This window comes from Macrotis lagotis, chromosome 4, assembly GCF_037893015.1.
Source record: "Macrotis lagotis isolate mMagLag1 chromosome 4, bilby.v1.9.chrom.fasta, whole genome shotgun sequence".
NCBI lineage: Eukaryota > Metazoa > Chordata > Mammalia > Peramelemorphia > Peramelidae > Macrotis > Macrotis lagotis.
Genome location: NC_133661.1, coordinates 185,741,352 through 185,763,482, shown reverse-complemented (window position 1 = coordinate 185,763,482; position 22,131 = coordinate 185,741,352). Strand labels below are relative to the sequence as shown.

General features: G+C 45.3%; 2 protein-coding genes across 6 annotated transcripts; one reads left to right on the top strand and one right to left on the bottom strand.

Annotated features, from left to right (window-relative positions):
* The first annotated feature begins 18 nt into the window (after positions 1-18).
* SLC39A2 (solute carrier family 39 member 2) lies at positions 19-11,390 on the top strand. Its single transcript, XM_074234953.1, has 4 exons — positions 19-313; positions 538-668; positions 890-940; positions 1,346-11,390. Exons 1-4 carry the CDS (start codon positions 199-201, stop codon positions 1,976-1,978), a joined length of 930 nt encoding a protein of 309 aa, XP_074091054.1. The 5' UTR covers positions 19-198; the 3' UTR covers positions 1,979-11,390.
* On the bottom strand, positions 8,316-18,148 carry NDRG2 (NDRG family member 2). Of its 5 annotated transcripts, none has more exons than XM_074234948.1 (17): positions 18,040-18,148; positions 16,543-16,614; positions 15,655-15,735; positions 15,219-15,260; positions 14,702-14,807; positions 14,251-14,371; positions 14,014-14,076; positions 12,641-12,701; positions 12,433-12,519; positions 12,083-12,139; positions 11,775-11,878; positions 11,118-11,162; positions 10,728-10,779; positions 10,229-10,276; positions 9,886-9,921; positions 9,676-9,727; positions 8,316-9,354 (listed from the first exon to the last, which is right to left on the bottom strand). In XM_074234948.1, the coding sequence occupies exons 3-17, from the start codon at positions 15,727-15,729 to the stop codon at positions 9,191-9,193; spliced, it is 1,113 nt and encodes a 370-aa protein (XP_074091049.1). In that variant the 5' UTR covers positions 15,730-15,735; positions 16,543-16,614; positions 18,040-18,148; the 3' UTR covers positions 8,316-9,190. The 5 variants fall into 5 exon arrangements, 4 of the variants coding, with proteins under 4 accessions (XP_074091049.1, XP_074091050.1, XP_074091051.1 ...); XM_074234949.1 differs by lacking the exon at positions 18,040-18,148 and adding an exon at positions 17,498-17,514; XM_074234950.1 differs by lacking the exon at positions 18,040-18,148 and adding an exon at positions 17,229-17,291.
* Between the last annotated feature and the right edge of the window lie 3,983 nt (positions 18,149-22,131).

The following is a 22,131-nucleotide window of genomic DNA, read 5'->3' as shown; positions in this document are numbered from 1 at the left end:
TGGTGGGGGTGGGGGGAAGCCAGAGGCAGAGCCCCAGTCAGAGTCAGACATCTGCAGAAGCAGAGGCAGCACACAGCAGCCACCACTATTGCCCACTGGGGCCAGGTGAACCAACATAACAGCTTTTAACCCTCCAGTTCTGAAGACCTACCTACTACTCTATCACCCTGGGTCCTCCACTCAACCTCCACCTAAGGGATGGAGCCACTTGTGGGTGTGAAAATTGGCTGCTTGCTAGCCTTGCTGGTTCTCACTCTGTTCTGTGGCATTATTCCTATCTGCTTCAAGTGGTTCCGGATCCATGCAGCCACAGGTAGAGTTCTAAACCCATTTTGTCCCTGTATTATAAACCCCTATTCTCACCTCAATCTCCTCTTTCACCTTGACCCCTGACTTCTCTCTACTTCTAATCCTGAACCTCGGTTCATGTGTATTTCCTCTTGTTCCTAAACCCTTACTCTATAGCCATCTTTGTCTGCCTTCCTTAAATTGCCAGCTAAGAAATGACCTGTGCTATTTGCCCCTTTGCCTCCTCAGGGAAGCACCGCCGGGTCCTCAACCTCTTGGGGTGTGTGTCAGCAGGAGTGTTTTTGGGAGCAGGGCTTATGCACATGACAGCTGAGGCCCTGGAGGGCATTGATTCAGAGATCCAGAGCTACATCCTGCAGGTGAGGAACTGGGATGCTGAACGTCAAGGATGTGTGGGACCTGAGGGAGGAACAAAAACAAGTTTACAGAAGAGGACAGAAAGGGCCAGAATAGAGCTTTGTGAAGGGCAGCTCCTGGAAGGGGGGGTGGGGAGGGGGAGGGGGGCTGGGGATGAAAGGAAAGTGGAACCTAACAGGAGCCTGACCCCTTCCCCTTCTAATTCATACTCTCTCCTCCCCAGAACAGGACAGGAAGTGAGGGGAATTCTTCTGACACCACTGATTCAACTGATGTGAGTTTCCCCCAGTCAGGCCCCTACCTGAGAAGTGAAGAGAGTCAGAGATTCCTTCCCCATTCAGGCCTCTCTTGGGGGTATGAGGAATGATAACCATTCCTTCTCTTCCCCAGCCTGGTTCTCAGTCTCAAACTTTAAAACCAAAAAGCATTAATTCCATACATTGGGTTTAAAGAACATTTTTTTCCTCTTTGTAACCCTGTTCTCTGGATCTTATTCTTACATCCCTAGCCCTGTTCTTTTGATTTTCTTCAAGTCTTTTGTTCCTTTCATTCATCCTCCATCTCTAATAGCATTCTTGTGCCCACCTCTTCTTGTCCCACTGTATTGTCTTCATGTAATTTCCATTTCTTTTCTCCCTTTTTCCTCTTCTCACCTTGTGTTTCCTCTCTGTGTCCCTAGGTGGATTACCCATTTGGAGAGCTCATCATCTCCCTAGGCTTCTTCTTGGTTTTCCTGTTGGAGTCCCTGGCATTGCAGTGGTGCCCTGGTAGTACCAGGCGGTCAAAAACACAAGAGGAGGAATGGGGTGGGGCCCATTCCTTGAATCTCCACAGTCATGGGCCCCTGCCTCCACCTTCTCAGGGGCCTTTTAGGGCCCTGGTTCTCTTGCTTTCGCTCTCCTTTCACTCAGTGTTTGAGGGGCTGGCAGTGGGGTTGCAATCTTCAGTACCAGCTGTTCTACAGCTGTGCTTAGCCGTCCTGGCACATAAGGGATTAGTGGTGTTTGGAGTGGGTCTTCGGCTGGTGCAAACAGGCACTGGGCCACGATGGGCCTTGGTCTCTATCCTGGCATTGGCTCTCATGTCCCCCCTTGGCCTAGCATTGGGCATGGCTGTGGCTGGAGGAGATCCGGAGGGGGGAAGGGCCTTAGCCCAGACTGTATTAGAAGGGGTGGCAGCTGGCACTTTCCTCTATGTAACTTTCTTAGAAATTCTTCCACGGGAACTGGCTACCCCTGAATCCCCTCTAGCCAAATGGGCTTGTGTGGCTGCAGGTTTTTCCTTCATGGCCATAATTGCTGTCTGGGCATGAATTGTCCCTTACTCTAAAGAGATTATCCTCCCCAGGTGACAAGCAAGTGAACATTTCTCACTCTGGTCTGGCCCTCATCCTGGGACATTCTTACTGCACCTCAGTGGCATGCTTCCAACACCATCCTCATAACTGGATTCTAAACATCCTTTGCAGGATCTTAGCTTGAGTCACCCCACTCTGAGATAGGAAAGAGCTTGGGTTCAGGCACAGAAGTAAGGGGCAGCAGAGAAAGTGAGGACAGAGGATACAGATGGAGCCTTTGTGTTTATTGTCCTAGACTCTGATAACAGCATCCCCTATTATGGCACTGCGTGTAAATAAATTTCAATCTTCATTTTAGACATTCTGTGTCTGACTTTCCTGCTTGGCTTTAGGCCAGGTTGATGGAGCAGGTAAGGGAGGGTGGGAGAGGACAGCAGGGCCAGAGCTGCATGTCAGCCTCTTCCTGAGATAGGCTCTCACCTTTTCACTCTTAAGTTGGCAGATGAAACTGGTTGTGGGGGGATGAATTGCCGAGATTCCAGGGATCCCCTTCTTCCTCCCTTCTCCTTGTTTGTGCTGGCAACAGACAACCCAGTGGCCAAGCAGAACTCCAAGACCCCCTCCCCACCCACTCCTGCCACTCATCCATGCATGCCAGTCCACATTAATCCTGTTTCTCACACTAAGTCCTGTGTTTTCTAAACCCAGGCCCCTTTACTGCTGCCTAGTGCTGAAGAATTAAGATAGAGTGTTTAGGAAGGAAGAAAGGCGCCAGATAAATGCCTAGATCAACCACAGATCAGCCCTAGCCTCCTCACTGATGCTGTCACTCCCCTTCCCAGAATGTTTGCTTTTTGTCTTGATTCTCCCTCGCTGTTTCCATCTCCTGAATGCCAGCAAACAAACTAGTTTCTCTAGGATTAGGAATGGGAAAGGTTGCAATGCTTTTTTGGCAGGGGTGCTAGAATTGAAATGTCTTGTATTTTAGATGAAAAACTAGGGAAATGAATATGTGCAATCCCTTTCTCAGATTTTCACTTTGGGAGGATAAGGGAGGGGAAGAGGGTATTTGAGACTGCTAGATCACATTCTCAGATCTGCTCTTATCTGGTTTCTCTTATCTCCTGCTTATCCTGTTTCCCTTAATACCACATAAATCATACAGACCTGTGAATAAGCCTAATCCTAATACCAGAGGTCAGGCTTTGGGAAAGTATATTAACAAAGGAAATTAACTGCCACAGTTTTAGATCTACCTTCTTCCTGTGCCCCCCTCCCCTTAACCTCAGTGACCTGATTCTTTACACATGGGGGAGATGACAGCAGGTTAGAGAGCTGATAGAGAACTGATTTATTCTAGAATCTAGAAACACAGGAAGAAGGTATCAACCAAATACTGGAAGAATAAGATGACTTTCTAGCAGAGATAAAGCACCGTGTTTCTGTGTCACTAATAGACATAAAGCAATGTGAATTGGAAGCAGGGTTCTTCAGACAAGATTAAGTAAAACCTTTCTCTTTTCCAGAATCTTTTCTAAACCAGTATACCACCTTCTTATTATCTCCTCTTCTTTGGAATTCTACCCACTTTAAAGCATTTAGGAGTCAATTTTGATCCTAAAATACATTTTTCTCAAGTCAGAATAACACTAGAGAATAAACTAGAGGAGGTAATCTAAAAGGGATAGGGTTGTAGGGAAGCAATCCAATTTTCATTATCCCTCATAATAATGGAAAAGGAGACCTTGAAAACTGGCAGAGAGACTAAATATGTAGAGAAGAAACAGAATAGGGCTTTTTCTTAATAAGTTGGAAATGTCCAAAACAATCTAACCTGAGGAGAACATACATAGATCTAACAAACAATCCAGTAATAGAGGTTGAAATAGGAGGCCCCAAACTCTGTGATAGGCCTTCTCCTAGAAAGAGGAAGATCCAAGATCTAGACCCCATCTGAAACGAAGTATGGCAGAGAGAAAAGATAAATTTTCATCCAAAGATACTGAAGAAGAATAGCCAAGGATCAAGTTGAAAAGTAATTCACTAAGTGAGGAAAAGGAAGACACTCAAAGGGAGTTTTTTAAAAGTACAAAACAGTCAACTAGAGTGACAGTAACAGATCTAAGAGATTAAAATGAGAACAAAGGGCAATAATATGCACATTTTAGGGCTATATAAAACAAATGTCTTATACTTCTTATTCCCTTTTTTTTTTTAGGTTTTTGCAAGGCAAATGGGGTTGAGTGGCTTGCCCAAGGCCACACAGCTAGGTAATTATTAGGGACCGGATTTGAACTCAGTTACTCCTGACTCCAGGGCCAGTGCTTTATCCACTACACCACCTAGCTGCCCCTATTCCCTCTTTTTAAAAAAAAAGTTTAATATAAAGCTGTAATCACTAAGTTCAAATTATAAATTTCATCGCTGGAAGAGACTTCAATTATAATCTATTATAATTTATCTCATTACAAAGACCCCTCTATAACACTTATAACTTCCACTTACAGTTGGTAAAGGGTTAAAAGGTGGGGGAAAAAAACCATTACCACCTAAGTCAGACTATTCCATTTTTCAACATTAAGAAAGTTTCTTCTTTACCTCAAACCTAAATCTGCCATTCTGCAATTTTCTGATTCTATCAGTCCACATTCCCTCTTATTATCACTATGAAGATTGGAAAGGATTTTAAAGCAAGATCCCAGGAAATGCTAGGTCCACCACTTTCCTTTTACCCAAAAATCACTATTCCCAATAATTTACATACTTGTTTGGAACTTTGAAACCTTGCACAGTAGGAACCCTTTCTGCTTTTCTGGAGAAAAGGATTTGATTTGGGATATAATAAGAAATATAGGCAGTCTACAATAGAGGAATAATTAATGAAGGAGGAATGAAAGCCTACTCTTAAGAGGACAAAGCAATGAGAACAGCAACATATTGGGGCAGACAAGTTTCACAAAGTATAAAGAGTAGACATTAGGTTGAGAAAATATACAAATAAGGGGAAAGGCAGTAAGAAATAGAATTTAAATGCTATGAAGTAGTTAATACCCCTCTCTAATCTGGAGGGCAAAATTTTGAATCCCTATTATTGGTAGAAGAAATTATTGGCTGGAAATAGTCACACTGCATCTCCCCCGATTTTGGTCTCTATCTAATAGAGTTAAGAATACTGACAATGAATATCCAGAACGACTATGGATAGACAGCTAGAAAAGAGCATCCCTGACACAACTGAAATCTTGTGCCATGAAAATGGGGATAAAAGGAATTCTGGCCCCTGGGGCTGGTTAAGGCCTTTTAGGCAACGACATCTACTCCATGGCCTCACACAACTCCTAGTCAGATGAGATTCTACAACTTCCATATCCTGAGAATTGCTGTTCCTGGCCCTGATATCATCCTGCTAGCCTTGAGTGGGTTTTGTTTTTTGTTTTCAGTGTCTAATCTCTTGTACTGCAAATCTGTTCCATGGACAAGTGTTCTTCACAGAACCACCTTCAGAGATTTCCAACTTTGTGGGCTTTAACCCTCACTCAGTCTTTGTTCTGGTTTAATCTCATTTGTTCATTCCTTTTCCTTCCCTCTCCTTTCTTTAAAAGGTTTTCATTTTCCCATTGTTCTCGCTTTCTTTCTGCTCTCTTGGACCTTCTCCCTGCAGTTTGAGTAGTTCAAAGATTCACTGGAGAAAAGGGACCGGTAATACAAGCCTGGATTCACTTGGCTAATGATAGAAGATGAGGGACTAAAACTACAACTACACTAAGGTGTCTGCCATCCACCTTGGGCATTCTAAATCCATTCTCCTCTAAAGCTTTGAACTTGAAAGGAAAATTTGCTTTCAGATGAAAAAACCAGGGCAGGAGGGAGGAGGATGTGATGAGCTAGCAGGGTAGGTAGGTGTGAGAGCTGGTGTCAGCCACAAGAGGGCAATATGATCCCATAGCCTGATCTAGCAGAGCAGCGATGTCATGGACAATGGTCTGACTTGTCTGCCGAGGTCATCCTCTTCCAACACCTGGCTCCAGGCCAGACCAGACAGAGGTGGATCCTTTGTGCTGAGGTCTTTAGTGGAGGTACAATCCCTCATGTCTCCCTTGGGTAGGGGACAGGCAGAGAAAGGTCCATGGACACAAGATTGTCATTCTCATTTATGAAGACTAAAGAGATTATTCCAAATTGCAAAGACTAACCCTTGCTTTGCAGAGTTAGCTACTATTGCTTGTATAGGCTGGTGGTGCTTACAACTTTTTGCTTTGCCTCAATTTCTCACCTATTTGTTTAAAAAGAATCACTTTCATTTCTGTATTTAAGTATTTTTCTTTCTCATATATATACTTCATTATAAGTTCTGCTATGTCTCTAAAGGGTTGATGCTAACCTTGCATGTAATCCTCCTAGATCGGCTCACCATTTAACCACAGCAGAGCGTTAAGGGCAGACAACAAAGGACAGCTAATTTATTTGATGCAATGGATAAAACAACCCTTGTCCTGGAGTCGGGAGGATCCGAGTTCAAATATAGCCTCACATCTTTGACAAGTTCTAGCTGTGCAACCTTGGACAAGTCATTTAACCCAGATTGCCTCACATCCAGGGCCATCTACAGCCCTCCTCACTCCTATCTGGCCACTGGACCCAAATGGCTCTGGAGGAGAAAGTGAGACTGATGACTCAGCACAACCCATCCTTACTCAAATCCAGTTCAGATGTATGTCACGGCATCACCTTCCTGATGTCATGGTCTTCTTCAAGAATTAACAACAGGGATAGCTAGGTGGCATGGTAGAACGCCGGCCCCGGAGTCATAAGTACCCGAGTTCAAATCCGACCTCAGACACATAATTACCTAGCTGTGTGGCCTTGGGCAAGCCACTTAACCCCACTGGCCTTGCAAAAAAAAGCTAAAATAAATTTTTAAAAAGAATTAAGGACAACAGCTGTCCAGGTATCCATTCTCCTTACCTGCCAGTTTGAAAGGTAGCACCTTAACCATACCACCAAAATTCAGAAGGTACAAAAATTTAACAGGCCTCTGTAGTAGTACTACTTGTCTAAATTTGTGTTAATTCCTGTATTGTGTTCACATCAGGAAATTTAAAGTTGATTTTAGGGAGGTCCTCCTTGCTGCTTGTCCAAGTGCCCAAAGTGCTAGTTGAAACTCTTGTAGGAAATAATGATTTAATAGTGTTTCTATCTTTTGTTCAGAGTACATGTTAACTTTTTGCTTTATGCTACAAGTAATCACAGCAGTCTAAAAAGTCTAAGTTGGCAACAGGAAAGGAGAATCAATAGATCCCCTCCCCAATGTCTAAGTTCTGTACAATTTTCTAATTTACACATATACAATTACATATCTAAGTTGCATACCACCTGTGAAAGCAGGCATGCTGATGTCATGCCCATTGAGAATCATTCATCTAATGTTGATGTTGGCCCAGTTACTCTATTGTTTTTCCATTGCTATGAAGCATGCCTTGTAAAGTTTTGCTGAAATGGCTCAAGAATCAAAACCAAGACCAGAGTCTTAAATGGATTCAACTTTCCCATCTCATCAGTGAGTCCATCACTTGACAGCATACCTTCCAAAGAACCAAATTCAATAAACACACTTTGCAGTTCATTAATGCTGGAGAAAATGCCTGATGCTGGCTAACCCAGGCCCCGATCCTTTTTAGTCTGTTATTATCTCTTATAGTGAGTAATATTCCTGCTCATCTTCTCCTTCAAGAACAGTGGCTTTATTATGTAGCAGATTCTGAATGCTTATTCAAAGTTCTTCAGTAGTATTTATAGATAAAAAATGTTGAAATTTTCAAAGGATCAGTTATCTCCAATGATCTAATTCTAAATGTCCAAAATGCCATGTAACATATTCTAACACCAGTGTCTGGGTTGCTTACATGTTGAACATGAAAGAAAAAATAATGTAGACCAGTTTCAGTGGGTCCAGGATGCTAAATGTTCTTTTGACTCATTGTAACCACTGAAGCAAACCTTAGGGTCTTTGAAAACTGAAAACTCAAGTATCCAAACCTGCTCAGAAACCACTTATAAGTATGCCCTAATGATAACTGGGAATCCCAATTAGGTAAGGGATTCCAAAGCAGAGCTATTAATGATTGACTCTCTTCTTAGAGATAGCAACCATACCATCCCAGGATTCCTGTAGAATTTTCTCAAGTGATTTCTCCCTTTCCTTGCCTGAAAATCTGGAATAGGAGATGGGAAGGAATTACCATTTACCATTCATCATGCCTTGTGAAGCTAATCACAAAGGACATGTCATTGTTTTAAAGAAAGCTCAATCTCTCTAGTATCTTCTTTTATACATACACAGTTAACACTGATCCTCAGTCTTGTCTACACAATTTATTGTTACAAGGGAGTTGTGGGGGACAAGGGGCTCATAAGGGAGTAACTTCCCCTCTACTATAATGTGGTCAGAGCCCCCCAAGACACTTACCCTGCTCCCTGGACAATTCTGCCCAACCCTCATACCAAGTCTGAAGCAGTTCAGCCCTGATCTGCCCCTCCATCTCACTCCATTAAAAACTGAGAACTATATAGTTAATTCAGCCAAGCAGCCCCAGCTTCCTCCCTACTCCTGCTCCCGGCTCCAGCTTACACATTCACTCACACTCACCACCTCCCACTTCTATTTCTTCTCTATCCTCTGGACATCTCCATTACAATCATAGGGTGTTCAATGACCTGAATACCCAATAAGCTTCCTAAACACTCATACTATCACTCACACACCCATCCCTATTAGGAGAATAAGGATTAATCAGAATCAGCATTAGCAACTCCATCCCCAGTGGGTCCCTCAGATGCCCTTATTATAGTGCATCCTGGGATAGAAAAAAAAATCTGAGCAGGGTTGCAGTAACCCCTCTTCCCTCATCTGAAGGTTCCTGGATCAAGGAATAGCATGTCCTTTCCACATCTTCCTCCGAAATAAGGAGACAATCCAGGAATGAAGTCAGGGGTCTGGGTCCCTAAGAGACATTAGGATCTCTCTCCCAGGGTTTAAGGGGGGGTAACAAGTTAGAGATCAAGGTTAGGGTAGAAATCAAATAGTCAAAGTCATCTCCCTGCAGAATCTGTCCCACTGCTCTCCCTTGTTTTCTCTCTGGCCTATCACCCTTATATACCCCCTGGGTTAGAGCTGGGAGTCTGGGGGGAGGTGAGGACCAGGTCCTTCAAAAGGAGAGAGAGGGATGCTCAACAAGAGACCTCCATAGTATGTCCTGGAGATCCTGAAGGAACAGCCCCAGTCCCCTCACTGCTCTGAGAGGCGGTTCGAGATCGGCCACTGTCCATCGACCCTTTACTGGTCAGGGAGGCAGTTCGGGATCGGGATAACCGGGTCATACAGGAAGATGCCACTGTAGAGATGGTATAAACAAGTGGTTAAATGATAAAGGGAAAACATAAGTCAAAAACAGAACAATCAAGAGTTGGCTAAGATGAAGGTAAAGGCAAGGAAAGAGAAGAATGGAAGGGCTAATGACAGTAAAAATAGGTTAAGGAGATTTGGGGCAGAAAGCAGGACAAAGAAGGAGACATATATAGGAACAAACTAATTCCAACCCCTAGCCCAACCTCCAGATGCTTTTCTTCTTAAAGGGACCCTGAAACAGAGTTCTTAACTCAAGAAAGGAACCTTCACCTCCCTTCCCCTGCCCCTAGAAGTCCTTTATACTCACTGTAGCCCATGCCTTGAACAAAATACTTGAAAGCTTCAGACAGCTTGCCTGGCTGTAAAGGTATGGTACAGAGAGGTAGTCAAGGAGGGTTGAGGAGTTCAGGCTCTGGGGACTGAGGAAGAGTGAATTGGGGTTCTAGAAACAGACAAGGGTTCTCAGTAGAATCAGAATCAGCACTTCACAACATCTCACAGGCAGCGAGAAACTCACCTGGGTCAACTGGGGCTGACCTCCAGAATCTGCCATCTATTTAAGAGAGAATTCACAAAAGCAAAATAATTTGAACAAACTAAGTCATGGTTTGGGGGCAAGAACCTATTTCTAACTATTCTCCAATACAGCCCCCCCCTTTTCCTTTTAATCAATTTTTCTGGCTTTACCTCACTCCTTCCCAGTCTCTACCACCCCCATCCCCCATCTCCACCCTGGCTTGGCAAGGTCCAAGAGACCAAGAAAGCCAAAGCTTAGAAAGAAGCTTGAAGACTAAGAAACAGCAGAGCTATGAGTCACAGATGGAAGGAGGGCAGTCAGAGCTGGGAGAGTGGTGACTGACCTTGAGGAAAGAGGTCTTGGTTGGATCCAGCTTCGAATTACACTCCACCTGATGAAGAGGAGACAAGATGAGGATGGATCCCCAGCTTCTGAGAATCCTAACTCCACCAAGCCCCCCTGAAGTCCAGAGCACCATCTTTGGACTATTGGTTCTCAGTTCCCTTTTCTCCCCCAGGATTGAAATCTTCACATTCCCTAAATCACAGATTAAGAACCAGAAGGGACAAGACCTATGAAGTAACCTAATCTAATCCCCTTATTTTACAGACTTAGAAAGATCTAATCATTTGTCCAGGATCACAAAAATGACAGAGCTGAAGTTTAAGCCCTGATTCTCCTCCTCCAAATCTAACATTCCTTCCTCTAGTACCATTCTGTCATTTTGATCCTGCCTCCTTCCCCTCTCAAAACAAAGCTTTGATATTTTTCCTAAACCCAGAGATTAGGTAACCCCTTCAAGTCCACCACCCTAAGACCCAATTCTAGAAAATCCCACTGACCACAGCATCTTCATAGGGTGCCTGGTCTCCCACCACAAGCATCACAGGGCACCTAAAGGCACAATGATAAAAAAAATAGGGGTTTGGCTGCCTCCTAAAAAACAGATGAACAATTGTCTAATATGAAGGTGACCTTAACTAAGGACAATCCCCTATATAACTCTGATCCTCAACCCCAACCCCTTACATTTTTTCACTTTCAGGAAGGAAAAACCTAGAAAAAATGGTGGGTTTTGAAGCAAAGTTGGGAGATGTGGGAAAATCAGGGGAAACCCAGACCACTCCTCTGCTACCTCTTCAGCATAAGATTTCTTATTTTTCTAAGAGGCATGAGTACTTAGAAAAAATCCAAGGAAGATATCAGAGAGCATGGAGCCTGGAAGATCTTACTTGAGGGTTGTATCACCCCTACGATCAAAGTGTAGGTCTCGACGGCTAGAGGAGAAAGAAGGAAAGAAGACAGAGATTAAAGGCATTATCTCCCCCCGACGCCGTCCAGAGAAAGGTTTCCATGTCCCAAGGTTTCCCCAGACATAGCTCATTTCTGTGATTGAATTGTGGGGAATGGAGATGTTAGAATTAAATGAAATAGATTGGGTTTAACCACTTGTGTCTCAGATCCCTAGTATGTTTGTGTGTGTGTGTATGTGTGTGTGTGTTCACATGGGGGTGATAAGAAGGGTGGGAAGGAGGGTATGTGTATGAAATATGTGTGTGGCATATTGTGCTGGGGGGGTAGGGCAGGTGATCATCTTGAAAATCAGAAACCTATTCATCTGAGCAAAATCAATAAGAGACAGGATGGGCACTGCATCCAAAACCATGAATTCCTTCCATTTTCCCATGACTTTGCTGTTGAAATGGTCCTGGCTACCTCTTCCATTATGTACCTATTTCAGTTTACCTCTATGTCTATTTCTCATGCATGCCCTCCCTGGACTTTGTTCCCTTCCCAATTGTGGTGGTGGCAACCATATATTTACTCCATTTCCCACTGTATTTTCTTCCATTACTTCACACACACATACACACACACAGTTCAGTTACTTGTTGTAGCTGTTCCAGAAGAGCTCAATGTTTTCAATGTTAGGGGCATGCATAATGGTATCTCGATATTGTTTCACCATCTCTGAGTGACTAGACAGCTCCTCCTGAAAAAGAAGTGGGGGACAAGTGAAAAAAAAAAAAAGAAAAGCTGGCTAGGAAGAGAAACCAGCATCCACCAAGATGTCTCAATAGTCCTCAGCCCTTCCTCCATTAGAGAAGGGAAGGAGATGTCCTGAACACCCCAGAAACCCTTGTTGATCCCTCTACTCCCCACCAAGCTATGGTGACTCCCACTGGCTCCCCAGTACCTGACTGAAGAGGTGCTCAAGAATCATATCAGGGATAGAGGAGGTGAGGCCAGTCAGCTGTAGGAAGACAACTAGGTAAGAGATGGCAAAGGAGGAAGGAGGGAATTCCCACTAGAATCTCCTGTACCATCTGGGTAGAGTCAGAGCTTCCCATTTCTCTCCCCCACCACCCCTTTCCTTTTTCACTTTGGACAAACTCCAGATACCTAATAAGTGAGCTCCCCAGCCAGAAGGAACATTAATCTGAATTTGATGTATCTTACATTCCTCTTCTCCTCTCCTCACTCCCACTCCCTTGCCCTAGGCCATATATCCCTCATTCTCAAGCATATCCCACTTGCCCCTCCAACCTTGTGGGCAGCCCAGTCCATCCAGCCCTTCGCATTGCAATCAATGTTGATGAGAACAAGGCCTTCCACTAGGTCTGGGTTTGAAAGCTTAGGGACAGTAAGAAAAAAAAGTCAAAAATTTCCCCTCCTTCCCAATTCAAACCCCTTCCCTAAATTCCCTGTCTTTTCTTCATCATGCCATCCCTCATCATCTCCCCTTTTTTCTTACAGCAAATCGAGACAGGATATAGGCTCCAGCTCCAACCCCAATTCCAATTATGGTAGAGAAGCTGTGTGGGGGAAGAAAAGGAGGTGAGAGACAAGAATTAGTGTTCTAAACCCCCTTTTTTCCAACAAGAGCTAAAATTCAAGAGGAGCAAAGTCATAAGCCTAGGAAGCCAGGCACTCTGTTCTCAATACTAATTTTCTCTCTGCTCTCTCCCCACCTTAGTTATCTTGGAAAACTGAGCTTTCTAGTAGTCTCAAAAGTCCCCCAACCAGAGGAGGAAAAGGTAAATCCAGACATATGGAGAAAAGAAAACTGGGAGTATGGTGGAAAACAAGCAACAAAGAGGACAACAAAGTGTATTTTTAGGAGCAAAGGGAAAATTATTACAAGACTCTTACATCTCATCATCTACACTTGAATTCAATCCAACAGTATGGGATTCCTTTCAGGGTGAGAGAACTAAGTATTCTAGTTAAGAAAATAAAATAACTACTAACATTTTTATAGAACTGTGCCAGACACATTACAAGTATTATCTCATTCTATCCTCATAACATCATTTTATAGATGAGGAAACTGAGGCTAAAGGTGACTAAGTGACTTCCTAAGGTCATACCACCTACTACTAAGTGTCCAAGACCAGATTTGGACTCAAGTCTTCCTGAGTCTAGGCCCCAGCACCCACCAAGCTACTAGCCTTTCTCAATGCTGCATTCAACCTCAGGTCAACTCTAGCCCCATTCTTCTAGGAACTTTTCCAGCTTGGTCCTAATTTTGCTTCTGATCCTACCCTGCATAATGAGAGTTTAGAAGAAGCACAGACTTGAAAAGGTGAGACAGATACTGTGAGCGGTCAATGAAAAGGGGGAAATGAGAAGACCAGAGCAGATCAACTCTGACAGAATACAAAGAAGGTTAGGAAGGTGACCCAGAACATACAACTTTGCAAACCAAGGACTAGTCTCCCTGTTCCCAAGGGAGGAGGAAGGGAGCAGAAAAAGGGGAAAGGACAGGTTGGTCTGGTTCCTCAGGGTTTAAGTCACCCCTTCCCCTTTCTTCACCAGTTTCCTCATCAGAAGGGCCCCTCCCCAGCCTGCAGGGCAAGAGTACTAAGAAAATTCTCTGAAACTCAGGACAAACATTAAACTCTCCCGCTGTTTTTTCCCTTCCTCACCAACCTAGGCAGCACAACCAGACTGTTTCAGCTTTACCCTGTGACTAAACCTAAATTCTCAATCATCTCCATCTACCCCCAACAAGTGTGAATGTGAGTAGGAGGGCCACAATGCCCATGACTAGAAATCTTAACTTGGATGGATGATAGAGAATATTTGTTTTAGTGGGGAAAGAGAAGAATTCCCCAAGCCTCTCACTTTAAGTACTGCAGGATAGTAGGGATCATGTCTGCAAGCTGGTCCAAAGATGGATACTGGTACCTGAGGAAGACAGAAATGTTAAAGCCTCTGAAACCCTTGGTATCCCACCACCTCTTGTCCTCTGGTAACCATCTCTTCTTCCCCTTTATCTTCTCCCAGCTATTGACTCCCCCTGCCCTTTCCTATTCTTTCGTGAGCAACTATCTAGTTGTCATAAATAGAACAGAATCTTACCCCAAGGGGAATACAGGTGCTCCCTCCTCCATTCCAGGGGCCTCCACATGAACCCGAACAAAGTTTTTGATAATTTCCTGCATGTCTCCAAAGTCAAACAGGGGCTTGAAGCAAGTCTTATCTGAGGAGATTCACCCCAAAACCACCCAGGCAGAGGGATTAATCTGGGAAACAAAATACCTTGAGCCAGACCCCATCCACTTTCCCTGGAAAGAGTCAGACTGGGGAGATCTTGTCCTTGTTAAACCCAATGCTTCCATGTTTGTCCATCCCTATCCCTTCTAGGCTACCTGTTCCCCTGACCTCTGCCCTACATGGAGGAAGGAGTTTCAAAGGAGTGTGTTGGGAGTGGAGAGAGAGAGAGGGGTTTAGATTGGAGATGTCCTATGAAAAAGGAAAAAGTAGGGTTGAGGATGGGGGATATAGGAATAATTCTAAAGGAATTGCTTACAATTGAGTCCTACATCATGGTAGGTGAATATTGCTGGACGCTTGGGTTTGGGAGTGCCATAGACAGTGAAAGTGATGGAGCCATAGGGAGTCTCCACAGAATGAGTCTGTGAGGAATAGAGATCAAAGTCAAGATGGGGGAAGAAGGGGACAGAAGGCAAATGGAAAGGTCAAATCAAGGTTGGGGTACAGGGAAGAATAATAAAAATTAGAGAAGTAGGATCAGAGAATGGGAAGATAAAATCAAAAAAAGCTAAGCTGAAGACTTAATAATGTGGAAAGTGAATGTGAGGGTGAATCAGATTAAGGGGGAAAAAAAGTAGAGAGCCAGTGAGCTTCAGGAAACTAAGTGAAGAGAAAATAAAGGGGGGAGGAATGGGACCTGGAATGACACAAAGAAAAACAGTAGAGGGAAGAAAAGAAAGGGTAAAAATCAGGACAAATCAGCCAAAGAAGCTTCTAATTGGGAAGGGTTAAGTCCCTACCCTTCTCACCCTGAGTTTAACCCATGCTGTTACCTGTCCTTGGTCCAAGAGAATTCGGGCAGCTAACTCAGCCTCCTAGAGAGATACACAGAGACACAGACAGAGATATGCACGGCAAGAGACACAGACAGAGATATGCACGGCAAGAGACACAGGCAGAAAGATAGACATGGATGAAAAGTAAATAAAGACAGACCCCCCCCCCAAAAAAAAGAGAGATACAAAAGAAAGAATTGACAAAGACACAGAGAGAATGAAGGTTAGTATGAAGAATGTTGTTAGGGGCATGGGCAGAGGGCTACCAGCACAGGGATGGGGACTAGACTCTAAGCAGAGATGTACAGAAGGAGAAAAACAGGAATGGTGAATAGGAGAAAATAGGGGCAGGTGTTTGGATTAAGGTCAAGGTATATAAATCAAGGGAGGCTCTTGATGTCTAGAATTTGGGGACTAGAGGATTTCCAGCAACCTTAGCAACTTCAAGAGTCTGTCCTGGTAGCAATGGCTTCTCCTCAGTAATATGCACCTCGTGTAACTCCGCCATGGTGGCCTGAGAAGGTATCAGTGAGGAAGGAGAGAAAAAGGGAGACAGTGAGTGGAAAACTTAACTCATCCCTTAGACATTGCTTTCTTCCCACACCTTGGTCTACCCCAATATATCTGTCCATGACATCCCCTTCATCTTAAAACCATCCTCTCAGAAAATGGGACAGTGGCAATGAGACTTAGAACATATGAGAATGAAATCCATTAAGATGACATGCACACAACCCTGGTCATATTTGACATTTTCTCATAGACATAAAGGTGGGAAATCTGGGTAGATGGATAAGGACTCCAGATATATACTACACTACTACCACCAACCCTTCTTTTTACTCCTCTCTGTCCAGGACAGAAATACCCAGGGAGGGGCAGCTCATATTTCCTGGGCCTATATTTAGGGTCATCCCCCCCTCCCTCCTCCACCCTGGATCAGAGGCTGCTCCCAAAGGCAGGGGAGTAGGATTGGTGGGCTCAAGGAACCAAGTAGTCCAAAGGTCTAGACACAAGGGACAAGGAAGGAGAGTCTATAACTGATTGCAACCTTTAACTCCCAGTCCCCCAAGGTCAATGGCTCAAGGGGAAAAGGGACCTAAGTGGCCAGAGAAAGAACAGAAATGGGGAGGAGATGGAACTGTGGAGGGGGGGACCATATAAAACTCTTTATCACCTTCCCTTACTCTCTATTCTACTAGTGGTCCCTGAATAATAGTTTAGTATGAATTCAACTTCTAAGTAGATTGTAGCTAGCAAAAAAAAGACAAATACAGAGTAGGGGACAGCCACAGATAGATCAGTAGGAGGGGTCCCTTACTGGATTCTTATTGGTTGAATGAAGTTGGGGATTAAAGGTGACCTAGGTTCTCACTCTTCTCAGTCCAGGGGTCTGAAAAGACACAAGAAAAAAAGGTGAGCAACCCCAGAGGCAAGACCTTGGCATCTAAGTGAGGAGAGCCTCAACTAAACCCAGCATTACCGACTATTTTTCTTATCAGAAAACCTCTAGGGTCACATATCCTCACCCAATTACTGTAACCTCAAACCCCAAGACAGTCTTTCTTCTCAGGAACTTTGACTACACTGTTTCTGTTTGGTTTGCTTTTGTTTTTTCCGGATTTTTTTTTTAAAGGACCAGGTAAAGGATTGGGGATATAACCCAAGGGTATCGGTCCAAGGTCTTGAGGGCAGAGGGTACGAGGGCATCTGGTAGAAGAGTCTTTATTAAACGCCTAGTTATAAGACCTTGGGGAAAGTATTCCCATCTGTAAAATAAGAGTTATTTCTTTCCAACTCTAAAATCCTATGGGTGAGACTGGGATAGGCTACATGCAGTCCATCCTCACAGCCTTAAGTTCATGTCCGCCCTGAGAGGGGAGCCTAGGAAGGAATGCGGCCAGAGTAGGGAGGGATCTCTGGGATTCCTCCGACCCTGGCCCTGGGGTCTGTGAAGTGGGTCCTCCTGCTTCCCATCACCCTCCAGGGCCAGCCTTAGCCGAGCACCTGAGACCGCTTCCCGCGTGTCCGGACACGCTGCCCATTCGTGTGGGCGAAGACACCCACTCGTGGTCGACTCCAAGCCGCCGGGGCGCGGGACCCCCGGCCGGGGGCACGGCGCGGGCCGGCTTTGCACCCCGGCTCCGGAGCCGCCTCCCTCCCTGCTCGCAGCCCCGCTTCCCCGAACTGGCACCCCCGAGCGCACACTGGCCCTCCCTCTCCGGCCTCGCCACTCCCCCCGCCCTCGGGCCGGGGTCGCCCGCCCCTCCCCCTACCTGCTGCCGCGGGCTCGGCGCCGCTTCCACCTTCACTCGTCTTTGACTCCCAGGCCCGCCCCGACTCCCCGCCCCCATGGACCCGCCCAACAAACGCTCGCTGCCCGACTGCGCCCCCGGCCTCTCTAGGACCCGCCCGCTCCCCAAAACCCGCCTCAGCCCCCCGTGAACACGCCCTTCCCCGCAGACCCTGCCCCGGCTCTGGTGCCCCCCCCCCAACTCGGGTGGGGCCGAAGCGAGGGTCCGGAGCTGCGAGAGAGGGTCCGCACTGCGAGGTCGCCGGCGCTCCCCTTCCATCTCCCCCCACCCCGACGGGGAAGGGGGCGTCGCGCCCCGCGGCCCAGGAGGTGATGCCCCCCAGACTCTCAGGGGCATTGCCCCCGCCACCTGCCCCCCGGGCGCTCCCATTCCAGACCCCAGTTCTCCCGAGCTTTCCCCCCCCAGCCCTCGGGCGAGAAGGGGCAGGGCAGGGGGATCCGGGCCGGGGCCAGGGGGCCTCGGGGAGCCCCGGGAGGGCCGGCCCCGGGGGGCTGGGGGTGTACCTCTGCTCTCCGGGTCCCGCCGTAGCCTACTCTGCTCCCGAGCGAGTAGTTGGAAAACAAGCCCGGGGGGGCGGGGAGCGCCGAGAGCCGCTATAAATAGAGCAGGGGGCGGGGGGCAGAGAACGGTGAGGGGGAGCCGGGGACTGGCCAACGCGGACTCCTGGGTCATGGCCCGGGGGGGGGCGGGGAAGGGGAAGCTGGGGACCCCCAGGGGCTCTGACTCCTGGGTAAACAGCTTGGGGGCGGGGTTAACCCCGTGGGTGGGGGTGGGGGGAGTACACAGTGTCCCGGGCTGGGGCCCAAGAGACCCCGCTGTGGACTGAGCTAACCCCTCCTTGCCCGGCCCAAAGACTAGGAGGGAGAATGGGAGAGACCAACGCGGCCCAACACCGTCCCAAGATGAGCAAACCCTTCCGGACCCCGAGTGCGGAGCTTTTGCATTGCCTGGCTCTCTGTCTTTGTGGGCATCGCAGGAGGACCTTCGTTACCTCATGCCCGCCCCTCACCCAGTGTAAGTCACTTATGGTGGGAGGTTGCCCCGAAAATGAGGCAGGCCGGGCTTGACTGCGCCTCCCCATCTCCTGCTAACACACAAGCTCCCCCCGGGACTCTCCAACCCAATCTAGCCCACCCCCACCTCCATGAAGCCTGGTTTCCGAGACACCATTTAGGGGCCCCCGGCACTGGGCCAGTTGGAAACAATGGCCAATGGAACTAAAGCTGCCAACTGTAACGCCTTCACAGACCAACCCTCTTCCCCTCCCCAGACCCCCAAACTCACCCCCCCAAGCCTGGGAACTACCGCCTCCCCCCCTTCCAACTCCCCCAGGGAACATCAATGCCCCTTTCATCCCCACTTGGCTGGGGCTTCAGGACGGAAGGAGGGGCTGAGCAGGAGAAGGCTCTGAGTGAGGGATCAGGCAAGGATCACTTCAAAGCCCCCCTTTCCCTCCCCTCCCCCAGTCCTAGAGGCATCAGACACACACACCCAGTTCTCCTAACACCCCACAACCTCTTTTCTACACCCTTCCCCCCCACACACACTCTGTTCATCATTCTCTCTCAGGAGCTGGGCACAGAACCCAGGCAAGTCTGGCCCCCAGCCCAGTCCCCTCTCCCCTCCAAACCCAGGGTTTCACCCGATTTTAGTCCAAGAGAGAAGGCAACTGGGCTTTCAACTATAACTGGACATGAAGGTGGGTGGCAAAGAATTTCCTTGTAGACCTCCATGCTGAGATGGAGGGAACAAGAGGGAGGGGTTTTCTTTAGGAGTAGCAGGAAGTTACTTGAAAGCAGGACTAGGGAGGGAAGGGAATGTAAACCTTCAGGTTGGAAGATTTAAAACTGTACTTCTCAACTAGTAAGCCTAAACTGACAATGCCAAGAGTCCCTGCATCCATAGATAAGCAAATGAACCTTCCCTTGACTAAAGATTTTTTGTAATTAATAAAATACAAATTCATTTTTTAAGTATTATTGACACCATAATAGTTTTTAAAATCATTTGTTTTCCCAACCTTTTTTACAAACTTCTATCATGTTGGGAGTCCTCAATCTGAAATTAGGCTGGAAAATACTGAACTAGTCTACAATAGTCATAGTTGAAGGGGGGGGGAAGGGGAACCAGGGAGGGAGAGGTGACCTGGGAGTTCCAACATCTAAATTAGTCTCTGGGTCAGAATGACTCAGGGAGGAACCTGATAAGGGGCCTAGGCAAGAGAGGGGAGGGATGAGCAGGAAATTTCCACTAGGGATTTGATCTGGCTCCCAGAATCTGGGGTCCTCACCTTCAAGGAAAAGACAACTGTTCTCTTAAGATAGGATCCCCTGTCTGAGGAACAGCTGAATTAAGGACACCCCTCATTTAAGTACTCTATTTTAGCCATAAATTCAACAGTATAAATTTACCTCAATTTAATACAGATTTACTGAGGGAACTGAGCTTAAAAACTTTTGAAGAATATCTAATTCAAATCAACAAACTAGAAGTTAATTTTGTGTAAGTAGCTGGTTGTTCAGTTGTTTTCAGTTTGTTCTAACTCTTCAGGGTTAAGTGACTGGACCAAGTTCACATAGTTAGTGTCAAGTGTCTGAAGTCAAATTCGAACTCTTGTCCTTCTTACTCCAAGGCCAGTGCTTTCTCCTAGCTGCCCATACTTCCTCATCTATAAAATAAGGATGATAGTAGCACCTAAGTTACAGGTTTGTTGTGAGGAATAAAACATCAATAATTACAACTAACATTTATATCTAGTATACTTTGTTCTAAGCACTCTACAGGTATCTCATTTGATCCTTGCAACTAATTTAACACATGAGGAAACCAAAGCAAATAAGTGACTTGCCTAAGGTCACATAGCTAGTAATGCTGCACAATTTAGTAAGTATATGAGACTAGAGTTGAACTCGGGTCTTCCTGACTCCAGGCCTGGCACTCTTATCTACTATATGACATCTAGCTTCCTCAAAAGATAGTTGAAAAAAGTGCTTATGACCATGACTGGCACAGAGTAGGTACTATATGAACATTAACTGTCTTCCTTTCCCTTCTTTTTCCTCCTCATCATCACTATTATAATTTTTATTATTATTATTTCTCTGATTACCAAGACAAAATGAAACTGTCTTGTCCTCAGCAGAAAAGTCTTGTCAAGAGGAAGTGGTTTCTAACAAAAGGGTATTGAGAAAGACTTTCAGTAGGAGGTAGTACCTGAGTTGAACTTTAAAGGGAGCCAAAAATTCTGTGTTGAAGATGGACTCAGGAGTTGTCACATCACCTGTGAAAATATCCAATATGTAAATGCATTGCTATTGACTGGGTCTATCCCAGAGATCACAAAAAAAAGGGTAAAAATCCACATGTTCAAAAATATTCATAGCAGTTCTTTTTGTGGTGGCAAAGAATTAGAAATTCAGGGGATGGCCAGTTAGGGAATGGCTGAACAAACTGTGATATGTGAATGTGATGGAACACTATTGTTCTATAAGAAATCATGAAGGACAGGATTTCAGAAAAGCTGGAAAGACTTGCATGAACTGATATGAACAGAACCAGAACATTATAGACACTCACAGTAACATTGGATGATAATTAACTATGATGGACTTGTTCATTTCAGCAGTATAATAATCAAAGACAATTCTAAAAGACTTGGAATAAAAAATACCATCCATCTTTAAGAGAAGGAACTGTGGTTTCAAATTAAGACCAAAACTATCTTCAATTTTTAAAAAGCATCTTCCGTATTATGTTGTTTTTTCTCTCTAGTGTTTTTATTCTTCCATTTAGATTTGAATTTTTTTTCACAATATGATTAATATGAATTTCTGTTTAGCATGGATATACATGTAGAGTCAATATTAGCTTTCTGTCAGGAGGAGGGAAGAAAGGGAGGGAGAAAAATATAAAACTCAAAACCTTGCAAAAAAAAGATTGTTGAAAACTACTGTGGCCTGTAGATGGAAAAAAAAAAGTTTTTTTTAAATATCCTATGACTGCAACAAGGACTAGAAAATTAGGTAGAAATGAAATTATGAAGGAAAGGATGTAATCCGTTAGCTTGGCCAAGAAAATACCAATGGGATCACAAAGAATCCAATGAACTAAACAAAAGGCTTGCTAATAGGAAGAGACTCTACCTTGCCTATGTTTAATCAACAAATACTTAATATGTTATCAAAAAGGTATGGTACATCTACATAAGAATACCAGGCAGTCAGTGATAAGAATCAAAGTTGTGATATGGACTATTTGTGCAAAGGGAATTCTAGGAATAAAGAAATAATCCTGAATTGAAGGGAGAACATCAACTGAATCTTAAAAAAAAAAATCAAGTTTAAATAGGTTGAGAAACAGAAGTCAAGGGGTGGCTAGGTGGCTAAGTGGATAAAGCACCAGCCCTGGAGTCAGGAGTACCTGGGTTCAAATCCAGTCTCAGATACTTAATAATTACCTAGCTGTGTGGCCTTGGGCAAGCTACTTAACCCCATTTACCTTGCAAAAAACTAAGAAAAAAAAAACAAGTCTAAAAACCTAGAACTTGGACACAAAGCTTTTGGTGAGGAAGGGTGAGTAAGCTGAATTTGGAATTC